Below are 15,062 nucleotides of genomic sequence, written 5' to 3' on the forward strand. Positions count from 1 at the left end.
AGGGGCAGTAGTCGACCTAAGGGGAATAGCTTCAGGGTATCTAGTAGCATGATCCACTACTACTAGTATGTACATGTTTCCTGAGGCTGTGGGAGGTTCAAGTGGACCCACTATGTCCACACCCACTCTTTCAAAGGGGACCCCCACCACTGGAAGTGGAATAAGGGGGGCCTTTGGATGTCCACCTGTCTTACCACTGGCTTGACAGGTGGTACAGGAGACACAAAACTGCTTGACTTTCTGGGACATGTTGGGCCAGTAGAAGTGGTTGACTAGTCTCTCCCACGTCTTGGTTTGTCCCAAATGCCCAGCAAGAGGAATATCATGGGCTAAGGTCAGTATAAACTCTCTGAACTCCTGAGGCACTACCACTCTCCTAGTGGCACCAGGCTTGGGATCTCTTGCCTCAGTGTACAGGAGTCCATCTTCCCAATAGACCCTATGTGCTCCAGTTTTCTTGCCATTGGACTCTTCAGCAGCTTGCTGCCCAAGGCCTTCAAGAGAGGGACAGGTTTCTTGCCCCTTACACAACTGCTCCCTTGAGGGTCCCCCTGGGCCTAAGAGCTCAACCTGATAAGGTTCTAACTCCATAGGCTCAGTTCCCTCAGAGGGCAGAACTTCTTCCTGAGAAGAGAGGTTCTCTTTTTGTTGTGGTGTTGCAGCTGGTTTCCCAGTTGTCTTTCCTTTTCTCTTGGTAGGCTGGGCCCTTTTTCCAGGCTCCAGCTCTACTTTTTCACACTGAGCCTTGCACTGTGCCCTTGTCTTGACACACACCAGTTCAGGGATACCCAGCATGGCTGCATGGGTTTTCAGTTCTACCTCAGCCCATGCTGAGGACTCCAGGTCATTTCCAAGCAAACAGTCTACTGGGATATTTGAGGAGACCACCACCTGTTTCAGGCCATTGACCCCTCCCCACTCTAAAGTTACCATAGCCATGGGATGTACTTTAGTCTGATTGTCAGCGTTGGTGACTGGATAAGTTTGTCCAGCCAGGTATTGACCAGGGGAAACCAGTTTCTCTGTCACCATGGTGACACTGGCACCTGTATCCCTCAGGCCTTCTACACTTGTCCCATTAATTAAGAGCTGCTGCCTGTATTTTTGCATGTTAGGAGGCCAGGCAGCCAGTGTGGCTAAATCCACCCCACCCTCAGAGACTAATGTAGCTTCAGTGTGACACCTGATTTGCTCTGGGCACACTATTGATCCCACTTGGAGACTAGCCATTCCAGTGTTAGCTGGAGTTGAGTTAGAAGTGGTACTTTTCTTGGGACAGGCCTTGTTTCCAGTTTGGTGTCCAGGCTGATTACAGCTACGACACCAGGCCTTTTTGGGATCAACGTTTTTACCCTTGTACCCAAAATTGTTTTGTGAAGAGGCTCTGGGCCCACCCTCCTGTGCAGGTTTTTGGGGGCCTGAAGAAGACTCTTTACTATTTTTATTTTTGGATGTCTCAACACTCTTCCCCTGGGGAGGCTTTGTGACCCCTTTCTTTTGGTCACCCCCTGTGGAAGTCTTGGTCACCCTAGTCTTGACCCAATGGTCCGCCTTCTTTCCCAATTCTTGGGGAGAAATTGGTCCTAGGTCTACCAGATGCTGATGCAGTTTATCATTTGAACAATTACTCAATAGGTGTTCTTTCACAAATAAAGTGTACAGCCCATCATAATCATTAACACCACTGCCTTGAATCCAACCATCCAGTGTTTTCACTGAGTAGTCCACAAAATCATCCCAGGTCTGGCTTGAGGTTTTTTGAGCCCCCCTGAATCTAATTCTATACTCCTCAGTGGAGAATCCAAAGCCCTCAATCAGGGTTCCCTTCATGAGGTCATAAGATTCTGCATCTTTTCCAGAGAGTGTGAGGAGTCTATCCCTACACTTTCCAGTGAACATTTCCCAAAGGAGAGCACCCCAGTGAGATCTGTTTACTTTTCTGGTTACACAAGCCCTCTCAAAAGCTGTGAACCATTTGGTGATGTCATCACCATCTTCATATTTAGTCACAATCCCTTTAGGGATTTTCAACATGTCAGGAGAATCTCTGACCCTATTAAAGTTGCTGCCACCATTGATGGGACCTAGGTCCATCTCTTGTCTTTCCCTTTCTATGGCTAGGATCTGTCTCTCCAAAGCCAATCTTTTGGCCATCCTGGCTAACAGGAGGTCATCTTCACTGAGGCTATCCTCAGTGATTTCAGAGGTGCTGGCCCCTCCTGTGAGGGAAGCAGCATCTCTGACTATCACAGTTGGAATCAGGGATTGAGGGTCCCTGGGTTCCCTAGTTAGGACTGGAAGGGGGAATTCTCCTCCAAGTCACTAACACCATCCTCTGGGTTGTCATCCTCAGAGGGGTTGGCTTTTTCAAACTCTGCCAAAAGCTCCTGGAGCTGTTGTTTGGAGGGACTTAAGCCAATTGGGATTTTCTTTATTTTGCAGAGAGACCTTAGCTCCCTCATCTTAAGATGGAGGCAAGGTGTGAGGTCGAGTTCCACCACATTCTCTTCTGCACCAGGCATTATGTTTCTAAAAGTTGGAATACTTTTTAACAATCTAAAACTATTTCTAGAATTTAATTCAAACTTTCACAAAACTTTTAAACTCTAAAAAACAGGGACTAACACAAGGCCCTAGCAGGACTTTTAAGAATTTTGAAAAATAGTTCAAATTGCAAAAATCAATTTCTAATGACAATTTTTGGAATTTGTCGTGTGATCAGGTATTGGCTGAGTAGTCCAGCAAATGCAAAGTCTTGTACCCCACCGCTGATCCACCAATGTAGGAAGTTGGCTCTGTATGCACTATTTCAAAGTAAGGAATAGTATGCACAGAGTCCAAGGGTTCCTCTTAGAGGTAAGATAGTGGAAAAAAGAGATAATACGAATGCTCTATTTTGTGGTAGTGTGGTCGAGCAGTAGGCTTATCAAAGGAGTAGTGTTAAGCATTTGTTGTACACACACAAGCAATAAATGAGGGACACACACTCAGAGACAATTCCAGGCCAATAGGTTTTTGTATAGAAAAATATATTTTCCTTGTTTATTTTAAGAACCACAGGTTCAAATGTTACATGTAATACTTCAAATGAAAGGTATTGCAGGTTAGTACTTTAGGAACTTTGAATAATCACAATAGCATATATACTTTTCAAATAAATCACATATAGCTATTTTAAAACTAGACACAGTGCAATTTTCAACAGTTCCTGGGGGAGGTAAGTATTTGTTAGTTTTTGTAGGTAAGTAAACCACCTACGGGGTTCAAGTTTGAGTCCAAGGTAGCCCACTGTTGGGGGTTCAGAGCAACCCCAAAGTTACCACACCAGCAGCTCAGGGCCGGTCGGGTGCAGAGTTCAAAGGGGTGCCCAAAACACATAGGCTTCAATGGAGAAGGGGGTGCCCCTGTTCCAGTCTGCCAGTAGGTAAGTACCCGCGTCTTCGGAGGGCAGACCAGGGGGGTTTTGTAGGGCACCGGGGGGGACACAAGTTAGCACCAAAAGTACACCCTGAGCAGCACGGGGGCGGTCGGGTGCAGTGTGCAAACACGCGTCGGGTTTCCAATGTAAATCAATGGGAGACCAAGGGGTCTCTTCAGCGATGCAGGCAGGCAAGGGGGGGCTCCTCGGAGTAGCCAACACCTGGGCAAGGGAGAGGGCCTCCTGGGGGTCACTCCTGCACTGGAGTTCCGATCTTTCAGGTCCTGGGGGCTGCGGGTGCAGAGTCTTTACCAGGCGTCGGGATCTGGAGGTCAGGCAGTCGCGGTCAGGGGGAGCTTCGGGATTCCCTCTGCAGGCGTCGCTGTGTGGGCTCAGGGGGGGCAACTCTGGCTACTCACGGTCTCGCAGTCGCCGGGGAGTCCTCCCTGAAATGTTGTTTCTCCACAAGTCGAGCCGGGGGTGTCGGGTGCAGAGTAGAAAGTCTCACGCTTCCGGTGGGAAACGCAGTTGTTTTAAAGTTGCTCCTTTGAAACAAAGTTGCAGTCTTGGGTGAACAGGGCCGCTGTCCTCTGTAGTCTCTTGGTCCTTCTAGAGCAGGGCAGTCTTCTGAGGATTCAGAGGTCGCTGGTCCCTGGGGAAAGCGTCGCTGGAGCAGTGTCTTTAGAAGTGGGGAGACAGGCCGGTAGAGCTGGGGCCAAAGCAGTTGGTGTCTCGGTCTTCTCTGCAGGGGTTTTCAGCTTAGCAGACCTCTTCTTCTTAGGTTGCAGGAATCTGAGTTCCTAGGTTCAGGGGAGCCCCTAAATACAGAATTTAGGGGTGTGTATAGGTCAGGGAGGGCAGTAGCCAATGGCTACTAGCCCTGAGTGTGGCTACACCCTCTTTGTGCCTCCTCCCAAGGGGAGGGTGTCACATTCCTATCCCTATTGGGGGGATCCTCCATCTGCAAGATGGAGGATTCCTAAAAGTCAGAGTCACTTCAGCTCAGGTTGCCTTAGGGGCTGTCCTGACTGGTCAGTGACTCCTCCTTGTTTTTCTCATTATCTCCTCCGGCCTTGCCGCCAAAAGTGGGGCTGTGGCCGGAGGGGGCGGGCAACTCCACTAGCCGGAATGCCCTGGGGTGCTATAACAAAGGGGGTGAGCCTTTGAGGCTCACCGCCAGGTGTTACAGTCCTGCAAGGGGGAGGTGATAAGCATCTCCACCCAGTACAGGCTTTGTTACTAGCCACAGAGTGACAAAGGCACTCTCTCCCCATGTGGCCAGCAACATGTCTCGGGTGTGTTACAATAAAATGTACACTGGCATCAGTGTGCATTTATTGTGCTGAGAAGTTTGATACCAAACTTCCCAGTTTTCAGTGTAGCCATTATGGTGCTGTGGAGTTCGTGTATGACAGACTCCCAGACCATATACACTTATGGCTACCCTGCACTTACAATGTCTAAGGTTTTGCTTAGACACTGTAGGGACACAGTGCTCATGCACTGGTGCCCTCACCTATGGTATAGTGCACCCTGCCTTAGGGCTGTAAGGCCTGCTAGAGGGGTGACTTATCTATACTGCATAGGCAGTGTGAGGTTGGCATGGCAACCTCAGGGGAGTGCCATGTTGACTTACTCGTTTTGTCCTCACCAGCACACACAAGCTGGCAAGCAGTGTGTCTGTGCTGAGTGAGGGGTCCCCAGGGTGGCATAAGATATGCTGCAGCCCGTAGAGACCTTCCCTGGCATCAGGGCCCTTGGTACCAGGGGTACCAGTTACAAGGGACTTACCTGGATGCCAGGGTGAGCCAATTGTAGAAACAAAAGTACAGGTTAGGGAAAGAACACTGGTGCTGGGGGGCCTGGTTAGCAGGCCTCAGCACACTTTCAAATCAAAACTTAGCATCAGCAAAGGCAAAACGTCAGGGGGTAACCATGCCAAGGAGGCATTTCCTTACACATGGTAATGTGAGATCGTTCAGGATGGTCTGGAAAGGTGTTAAAATGACTGTATATGTCTGTATCTTTGCAGACTTACATTATGATCCCGGAAGAGAATGAGACTGTACAGGGCAGTCTATACGATTTATATCTAACGATTTTATAGGGAAAATCCTGCCCCTTTAGGAAGTTTCCAGTCTCTTTTTACTAGCGACCAAGGGACCTCATCGTTGAGAGCGGTGACATTTGTTTGAAGTATCCATACCCATCATTGCTCACTCCACAGTGTTGTGTCATATTGTGTCTTGGTTGTGTGAGTCTCTCTACCACATACCATTCAATGTCGTCATCGGTTAGGTTCATTTTGATGTAATGATCCGTGTCTTGTTGAACCATGTTTGCAATGTATCGTGCTTCTATGTTCGCAGATACGTTTACCTCCTCGTCTGGTGGTCATACCTATATATTTCAGGTTACATGGGCACTTTATCATGTAGATTACATTTTTACTCTTGCAGTTGAAGAAATTCTTCAGTTCCATGGGGACTTGAGCCCAAGGTCCAACTCTGATGTCTTTTTAGTATATGGGCAAACACTGCAATTCCTGCAAGCCTCTGTGGATCCTTGGAGCCTGAAGGAGCATCATAGGGAGCCAGAAGGGTGACAAAGATGAGCAATGTGGCCATTTTAAAACCCTTAATCAGTTGCAATGCTGCAGATGGCCTGTGAAACCCGAGATGCATCAGAATCAGCTGCGGCACTGGTTTCTCAATGGGTTTCTGGGTGCAAGACCAAGAGACACCCTGACATTGTTGCAACTTCCCAGTCAGAGACTGGCAGGACTCTGATGATTTTCACTTCGCCTTCTTGTGCTTCTGCTTCGACTTTAATTTAGTGGAAGACTTGGACCATTATGAGGCACTGGTGTGCGAATAGCCCCAAGAGTAATGGTTCCATTCCCCCAACTTTGAGCATAATTTCTTATAGTACATGGTGATGTACAGCTTCACTTTACATTCATGAGAGCAAACTGTTCACATGACTTGGAGTTGTGCCCCGGGATCCATACACCACAGACATACCTCATATGTGGGTCTGTTACAGATACTTGCTTGCATCAGTGCTGACAAAGCTTAAACCCTATAGTTTTAAGAAGGGACATATTCCTTGGCACACACATTTTTAGATAAGATGTAAAGAAAAAAAACTAGTGAACTGAAGAGACAAGCATTGGCAAAGCCAATTAGTCTTGGGAATCACAGAGGTATTGGCATGTGTGTTCTCAATGTCTTTTAGACATGTTTAGCCATAGTTCCTCTAACAGTTAACCTTTGGACTATGTTTCAAGCTGCTCAAAAACTGTGAGGATATGAAACATTCAGTAATTAAGTGAATTAAAAATTAAAAGATAGATAGATAGCTAGAAAGATAAAATATAGATAAAAGATAGATCAATAAAATATTGATTAGATAGATAGATAGATAGATAGATAATCACTTGGTCTCTGCAACACCCAGAGCTATTGGTGTTTTCAATGGGAGTAACACAGAGGTGAACAGTACGTGACTCAGAAAGATTTAAAAGAACGTTGGACAAAAACAGTCAGAAAAACTAATTTTAATGTGCAAGTGCTTGCAAGCACTGTGACTTCTAGTTGGAATAGCACATCAAATATAATTTAAACCATGTTTCTGCCTTAATATCAGTCCAAAGCGCTGCAAGCAACAGTAACAGTGCACTCACCCTCAGGGATGAGAGTCAAAGATCGAGCAAGCAAGATCCTGAAACAAGTCGAGCTATGGCTGAAAAGCAAACGTGGTCTAGAGCAGTTATACTCAAAGTACGCCCCAGGGGGCGCATGCGACCCTTCTGGTCAACACTAGATCAGTGCTGCTGAAAATAAGAAAAGAAGGCATCTTGCACCACTTAAGTTTAGGACACCTTCATTGTTGAAGGCACCTTTCAGCAAATGTGTAAAATCATGATAAAGTCTATTCAAAATTCAAAAAGTGTAGTTCATTAACATGCAGAACCTTTCCACCTTAGTATATCAGATTATACCAGTACATTGAGAAGTATTTTTTTTTTAAGTGATCGTTATTAAACATGAACTTCAAAGCTTTCATCCTTCCCCCCCACCCTGACAACAATGCCAATAGTGAACTAAGAGGCAAGTTATTTGTTGTGTATATCTTGTGGATGGCCTGAGTTGCTATCATACATATATATCATTTTAGTTTAGCAAATCAAAGACAAGAGAAGGTTTTGTACAGTACACATCATGAATTCATGTATTTTGAGATCCTTTTATATGTGATAATGAAGAATAAGAAGAGAAAGTGAAATGAAACAACTACCTAGGACCACACAATTTGGGCAGGTGGGGAAGCCGGGATTGATCCAGGTTTTCTGGTTTCACATTATGCAATTCAACCAGTAGATGTACGTGCTTCGTGTCCCTTGCACCAACCTTATCGCCCCTGCCCCCTCGACCACCACTCTGCTGATATCAGCGTGTCTCTCTGTCACATCAGAGACCAATCTTTTTGGCACTTGGGAAAACGTTTGAGTTCCCATGGCAGAAAGCAGTGTCTCGCTGTCAGCAACATAGAAAAGGGACAAGGAGACAACTCAAAGGCAGGTACGAGGAGGAGGAGCATTTTTCTTGTGCTTGGCGGTTAAGTTCTGTGGAAAACACTGAAAAGAAGCACCAATCTGCATGGATATTGCAAACTGAATTTATAATGTTGGTGTATCTTTTATAATTGTCGTTGGTGAAGGGATATGGCTGTGGGCTGTACCCTTCAGATGTGGCATAAGATGTCCTGCACCTCTGAAGGTATACAGACCATGTTTGGAATCTCCAGGCCCCACTGTGCTCTGATAAAAGTGCCAGATTACATGTACTCCGCTCGAGGCAGCAGCACGATGGATGATCTGTCCCAGGACTCAAGAGGAAAGGGGCGCTCAAGAGGTGACCCACTGGGCTGTGGCATACCCACACAAGGTGCGGGGGAGCGGGTTTTGTACAGAGAGGATGGAGGCTTTCAACAGCCCAACTGACACCGAAAAGCCACCAAGAGATGAGACCTGAAGATCACAGAGCAGCTGTAAAGACTGAAACACAAGAGCTCTTATCTCACTTCCCCTGAAAACACAACATAATAAAATGCATTTTACTCACAGCGCATCTCAAACACTGCTCAAAAGGTGGGGCTCGAGAGACAACCCACTGACTACACCTGGACGGAACAGGAGTGTTGAAATTCAAAGGCTGGTATATTACGTTACACAGGACACTGGGTTTTGAACACACAGACAGGGTGGAGGATACCAACAGACGAACTGGCACCTGAATGATACAGGAAGAGATGAAACCTGAAGATCACAGAACGGCTGTAAAGAGTGAAATAAAAATGAGCGCTCGTGAATCACTTCCACTGAAAGTACAGACACAATAAAATGCAGATTGCTCGCAGCGCTGATCATTAAAATACAAGGAAGAAAACGAGGGAGGGGTGGTGCCACGTATGCCCTCTGAAAACATTGACTGACAGTTGATCTGGTCTTTGAATGCTTAGCAGATTAAATAAAATAAGGATTAACAAACAAGGACTGACTTGTGGTGAGGTGGGGAGGGGTGCAGACACAGACAACCATGAGCAGGAAACAAACAAAAAAGAAAGAAATAGCCCCACTGTTGGAAAATGGATTATTGGTAAGGACAAGTAGGTACCTACACTTAGCAATAGGCCACTAACCTCCACTTAGGTCCAGTTAGGTCTCAATAAATTAAATTGAGCTCAACCCTTGGTAGCTCGGCAATGAGCAACAGGGCTTAACTTATGAGACAACTGTGTAAAGCAATTAAAAATTGCAAAACAGTAAATAAATAAAACACAAAACACAATAAAAATCCAACACCAATAGATCATATTTGTATCTTTAAAATGACACCAAAACAATTAAAATCCTACTAAGGGGAACCAGAGATATGATTTTTTTAAAGAATTAATGCTTTCTAGCACATAGAAACAAATAGTACCAATCTGGTCGCACCTCGACTGGGGCAAAGTCAAAGTTTGAGGCCAACTGTGATGGAGCCCTGCTCAGCTATAGCTCGTGGGCGGTCTCGGTCAAAAGTTTACCTTTGTACTTAGTTGTTTTCTTGGAAAAAAAAAATTCAGCAGGACCAAGTAGCCAGTCCAATCCGTCCTCCTGGAAATCTTCCTCTGATACGCGTCGCTAGAACCCTCAGTGGAGATTTTTAACTTTGGACATAGTAATTTTTTCTAGATGAAAATCCTTTGACCGGGGCAAACCTGAAGCTTGATCTGCCGTCCCTGGAGTCCTCTTCGGATACACTGCCTGGGAGGTCCTGGTCAACTATCTACATTCGGACTTAGTCACTTTTTTTTTTAGATTTTCTTCACCGGGACGAACCTGCAAGTCAGGCCGGGACGCGGTTGAGGCAAGCTGGCTAGAGTTGCCGCAGCAGGCCAGTCCCTTTATGGAGCTTTTCTACAAAAGTTCTCCAAACTTATGGATCTTCTTCTGGGTGTTCTTTTAAGGTTCTTTTTAGGTCCACAGCTCACCCCAAGGTTCCAGAAGCTCTGAGATGCTCCTTGAGGGTGCGGCCTACAACTCCCAGAAGGCACCTGGCACAAACTCCAATTTGGCCACTGGACAGTGGTCACCTGGTCAGTTTCTTCAGGAGTTGGTGCAAGGGAATCCGGTTAGTAATTTTTCACCTGTAGCAAACAGGGAGTATCTCCTTGAACCAGCTGAAGCCAGGCAAAGTCCTTGTGGTGGACCCCAAGTGTGCAGCTGGTGTAGTCCTCCAGAGTGCAGTGTCCAGGTGCAGGTCAGGGGTCCAGCGTGGCAGTCCTTCTTCTTCTGTAGTTCTTCCTTGTTGGAATTTGGCAGGTATCTGAGGTGTGGGTGCAGGTCTGCCAATTTTATCCTTGCTACTGGGTGAAAAACAGGGGGCCCTTCCCCCTGTGATGACCACTTCCTGGGAAGTGTGGCAAAAATCAATCCCAGGGAGCAACATTCCTCAAAAATTCATCATGGCTGAAACTGATTTTTGGAGGTTACATCTGGCTGAGGTCCCCCACTGGTGTGGCTAAAAATCTTAAACACACCCTTCTCCTGCGCTCTCCTAATCTAATCAGGGGGGCACCGAATTGTCTGGCTTTTCAGGATGTGAGGGAGGTGCTGGGTTGCTCCAAAAGTCCTTCCCTGCCTTTGAAGACCAGTTTGGCAGCCCTCCCCATTCCTGCTTCTCCATCTGCCGAGGGAAGATCTCCTCCCCCAGGCATATCTTTTTGTGTTTAGCCCAGGCTACTTTACACCTCATAAAGGCAGCCTGGCCAGGCTGCCAGAGGCTGGCCATTTAGAGCAAAGCAGTACTAGGCTGAAGTTGGCAACTTTTTAGGTAAAGTTTAAAACTCTTTACCCGAACAAGTTATATTAAATCCAACAATTTTAAGGTGTGGGATTTATTATAACAATTAATTTGATACCAAATGTGCTGTATCTGTCACTTAAGGGGACTTTATAAATTAAAATAAATCTTGCCCATTCTAGCCTATGGAGGCCATTCACAACAATGAGGGGAAAACAAATGTGGATGTTTTACCTCACCAGGGCTTATAAAATTATTTTATTAAGGTCCCTGCTTATAGTTACATGGCACCCAGCCCTAGGGGAACATAGGGCACACCTTATGGGTGACATGTAAAAATAAGGTAGTTTTAGACTTTAGAAGTACTTTTAATTCCAAAGTCGAATTTGCATGTAACTTTGATTTAAAAGCAGTCAGCAAGGCAGGCCTGCCTTTAAAATGACACTGGGCACCTCCATAGTGCACCTATTGGTGCACTACCTATGCTAGGGTCCCTAAACCTACATGTCCTACCATATACTAGGAACTTATAGGTAGGTTGACTTAGCCGATTATAATTAGCGTAATTTGCATACTCATTTTATACAGAGCACAGGCCATGGGACTGGTTAGCAGTACCAAGGGCACCATCAGAGTCAGGAAAACACCAGCAAAAAGTGAAAAATTGAGGCAAAAATTCAGGGGCTTCTGCATTCAGCCCTGTTTTTACACACCCTCAAATGGAACACTTAAACAACTAACGCGTAAAAGATACAGTAGTTAGGTAGAGCTCTGTGGGAGGAAACACAACAGAAAAATTAGAGACTAAGAAGAAGGATTCACCACTAGCAAGTAAGCATGTTTTAAGGTACAACTAAAAAGCCAATAGGCGGGCTGTAAGTATCAAAGTACATAACAACATGTCTCAATAGAGACAGCGCAAGCGCTGTCTAGCCGAGACCTAAAAAAAAGTGGGAGTGAGGTGTGGATCTGTGTACAAAAGTGCAGAAACAAATGAAAGTTGGCATACGGGGCAGAGCTTATATGCTACTCCGGTCATCTCTTCAAAGGCAGAACAAAGTCAAAGCAGAGCCACACAGCACCACCTACCACTAATGTTAAATCTTACGGATCCAGTCTGGCACCTGCTGACATTCTAAAGGCTAGGAATCTGCAGTTGAATTATCCATTAGAAACTCATCCACAAACTTAATGAGAAATGGCATTTTCCATGTCTTAACGAAAGATTAATCCTTTAAGTACCTCTCCATACGCAGGACCTTGTTTCAGTCTTCCTGCCACCTGAACGGCACACAACAGCTCCCTGGAGTATTTGTGTGCGAAGCTCTGTGTCTGCAGGCAGACTACTAAAGTTGCTGTTGCTCACCATTCCTGAGGTGGGCCCAGGCGTAAGGAAGCAATATGCAGTCAAGCAAACTGAATGACACCCTAGTTATCTAAGCCTGACATGTGGGCTGACACAAAATGTGAATGGCAACGGCGGCAAACAATGGTTGAAAGATTCTGACCCATGGTCCCACTTTATTTTTCCTTGTGGGCTAGTCCAACATTTTAATGACAATCAAACAAAGAAATAGCTAAATGGGACGAACCCAAAAATCCTTTATGTATAATTTAATGTATTATTGGCTTTTTTTAAGTGTACAGTTTTTATTGACTGCCTTTACTTCACTCAGATGTTTATTGGCATGTATGAAATTATACTGTCTTGTTTAATCCAGAAAGGCATAACATAAAGCGCACTAACATCTACATTTATCATATTCCTTTAAATAAATTGTGAAATTAAAATTAAAATTAAATGGGCATTTCAGCTCTTCCAATTATTTGAAATATGTGCTTCAGTATGTTTTCTGACAGGAACATTGAACTTTGTTGGAGATGCAACAATTTTCAAAGTTTAAAGCTGTGGTTACCAACGTTTTGACATCTGTGGACCCCCATTTTATCATTACTGGAACCCGGGGACCCCCAGTGAATCAATATTGGAATCCAGGGACCCTTTACTGAGTCATTACTGAAAGCTGGGGACCTAATTTGTTAACATTATTTAATTTTCCAAGCAGTCGCAGACCCCCTGAGGAAGCTTTACGGACCCCCCAGGGGTCCCCAGACCACAGGTTGGGAACCACTGGTTTAAAGTAAAGAAGGGTGAGTTTCAGAAACATTTTTCTTTATTGCAAATGTCGGGTGTTTGGCTACAGTGGTCTCCAAGCTAGACCTAAACAGTACATTTTAATTTTAGGATAAAAATATAAATGGTATGACATACCTTAACCACCATTGCAGCGTAGGTAACATCAGCTCGCCATGTGTGTGGAACCGACCATCCAACCAATGGATCTGCTTCATCGTTATATATAGGAACTGAAACAAAGCGCGGGAAGTGCTCATGGATTTCTCTAATGGTTTCAATCTCTTGCTTTAGAATTTGTAAAGAACTACCTGCTCCCTGTAAAACACAAATTGGTCAGATATTTAAAATAAAGGGAAGCAGGAATTGGTAAAGTTGCATTAGTAAGGATATATTTGACAATTTGTTTTCACGAGAACGAAAATTGCACTGTAATGAATTGTAGTCGTTTGCAATCACCCTTTTTTAGTTTATTCATTTAAATAAATGTGTAGACCTATCAAGCACTCAGCATACGATTTTCTCTTGTTTGATTCATACAAAGCTATCTGGCTTGGTGTGCAGAATAGAGACTCACAAGAAGAGTCACCAACATTGCCAGAGAAATTGTATCGTCTATCACTAAAGTATGAGCTAAGGCTTGTTGAGGAGCTCCATGATTAAATATCATTGCACACAGACAAATCAGAAAGGGATAGATACAATGTTTGTCAAAACTGCACAAAAAGGAAAAGGATTGCAAATCAAATTTATCATCAATCACGAACAATGTCAAACAGAAACAAGCATTTACAACGCAATAGGTCTCGCATTTGCTTGAGTTAGAGCTACAGTAATTACAAATTCTTAACTGGACTTTTCTTGCCACATCAATTAGTCAACCACGCCTCATAATTTGGTCTTTTCCTGCCACATTATTCCAGTGGCCCTGCATATAACTAGAGCACATCAATTTACCTTCTACCTCTATCTGCAGCCAAAAATGAAAATATTGCCATTTAGCATCCTAATTTAAATATGTCATGCTAATTCCATTCTACAGTGCAAAGATATAAGGAGATGTGTAAGCTGTTGGCACAGAAAACGGTGGTCCATGTTCACAGCAGAAGATGCTGCTATCGATCATACAAACGAATGGCTCTTGTATCATCATCAACACAAGCTTTATTCGGTCAACATAAACAACAAACTATCATAATACAATTAAATTACAATTTAAAATATGAAGAAGAAAGAAGACAAAAAGAAGAATATAACAGTGTAAAACATAAACCAATAAAATACAGTCTTGAGCATCACAAATTTTAAAATACTTATATACCTAAAATTAATTAATAAGAAAGTTATTTAAAAAACGACCTTGTATATGCCATGCAGCCACAAGGAACTTGCTAACTGCAATAATTAACGGTTTAGAAGTGTCACTCTTTAGAATCCTCATTGCGGTAAAACACTGGTTCAGGCCCAGAGCTCGACAAATAGTACGGATCCATTTTGATTGTGGAATAGAATAGGCAGGACACAAAATATGAAGTGCTCCACCGTTTCTGAGCTGCTATGACAAGCTGGACATAGACCAAATGATGGAATAGGCCCCCAGCTTCTTGATAGAGATAACAATGGTAGACTCCCAAAACGGAAACGTGCATACAACCCCTTCCCCCGTAAATCAGGTATAAGGTCTAAATATGATTCATACTGAGGAATCCACTTAAAATCAATAAATGAATTAGTCAAACGACCATCAGATTTGCTGCAAATTGACTCCGTTCTTACATAAGGACCAGTACGTTGTTTTCAAAACGGTGCTATGTATTTTTTCCAGGCAGTGTGGATTTCCCCAGAAACTTGTCAGTCCCAGAATGTGAAACCAATTTGACACGTGTTTGACCCATGGAATGGAAGTCACATTTGGACTCTTTAAAAGATCAAGAAAAGAGTCCCTATATACAGCAAGTTCGGGGACAGTCCAAATCCTTATCCAGTAGAGTAATGGTCTTTGGACTATCGTATCCATTATACGATTGAACCCAAGATCCAGAAACATTGGAATTAAGGGTGTAGTACGCAGGCAAGCTATTACGGCCCTGGCAAAATTATTTTCTCCCACAGATAGTCTTTTACAATTGGAAAAAAAACATATTTCAGCACCATAGGCAGC

General features: G+C 44.3%; 1 protein-coding gene across 1 annotated transcript in view; it reads right to left on the reverse strand.

Annotated features, from left to right (window-relative positions):
• The window catches only part of IDUA (alpha-L-iduronidase), a 1,520,091-nt gene that overhangs the window by 688,123 nt on the left and 816,906 nt on the right, over window positions 1–15,062 (reverse strand). Inside the window, exon 7 of the mRNA XM_069236746.1 lies at window positions 13,040–13,219. Coding sequence (XP_069092847.1) covers window positions 13,040–13,219 — 180 coding nt within the window. The remainder of the gene's footprint in view (window positions 1–13,039; window positions 13,220–15,062) is intronic.

This window comes from Pleurodeles waltl, chromosome 1_2 (assembly GCF_031143425.1).
Source record: "Pleurodeles waltl isolate 20211129_DDA chromosome 1_2, aPleWal1.hap1.20221129, whole genome shotgun sequence".
Classification (NCBI taxonomy): domain Eukaryota; kingdom Metazoa; phylum Chordata; class Amphibia; order Caudata; family Salamandridae; genus Pleurodeles; species Pleurodeles waltl.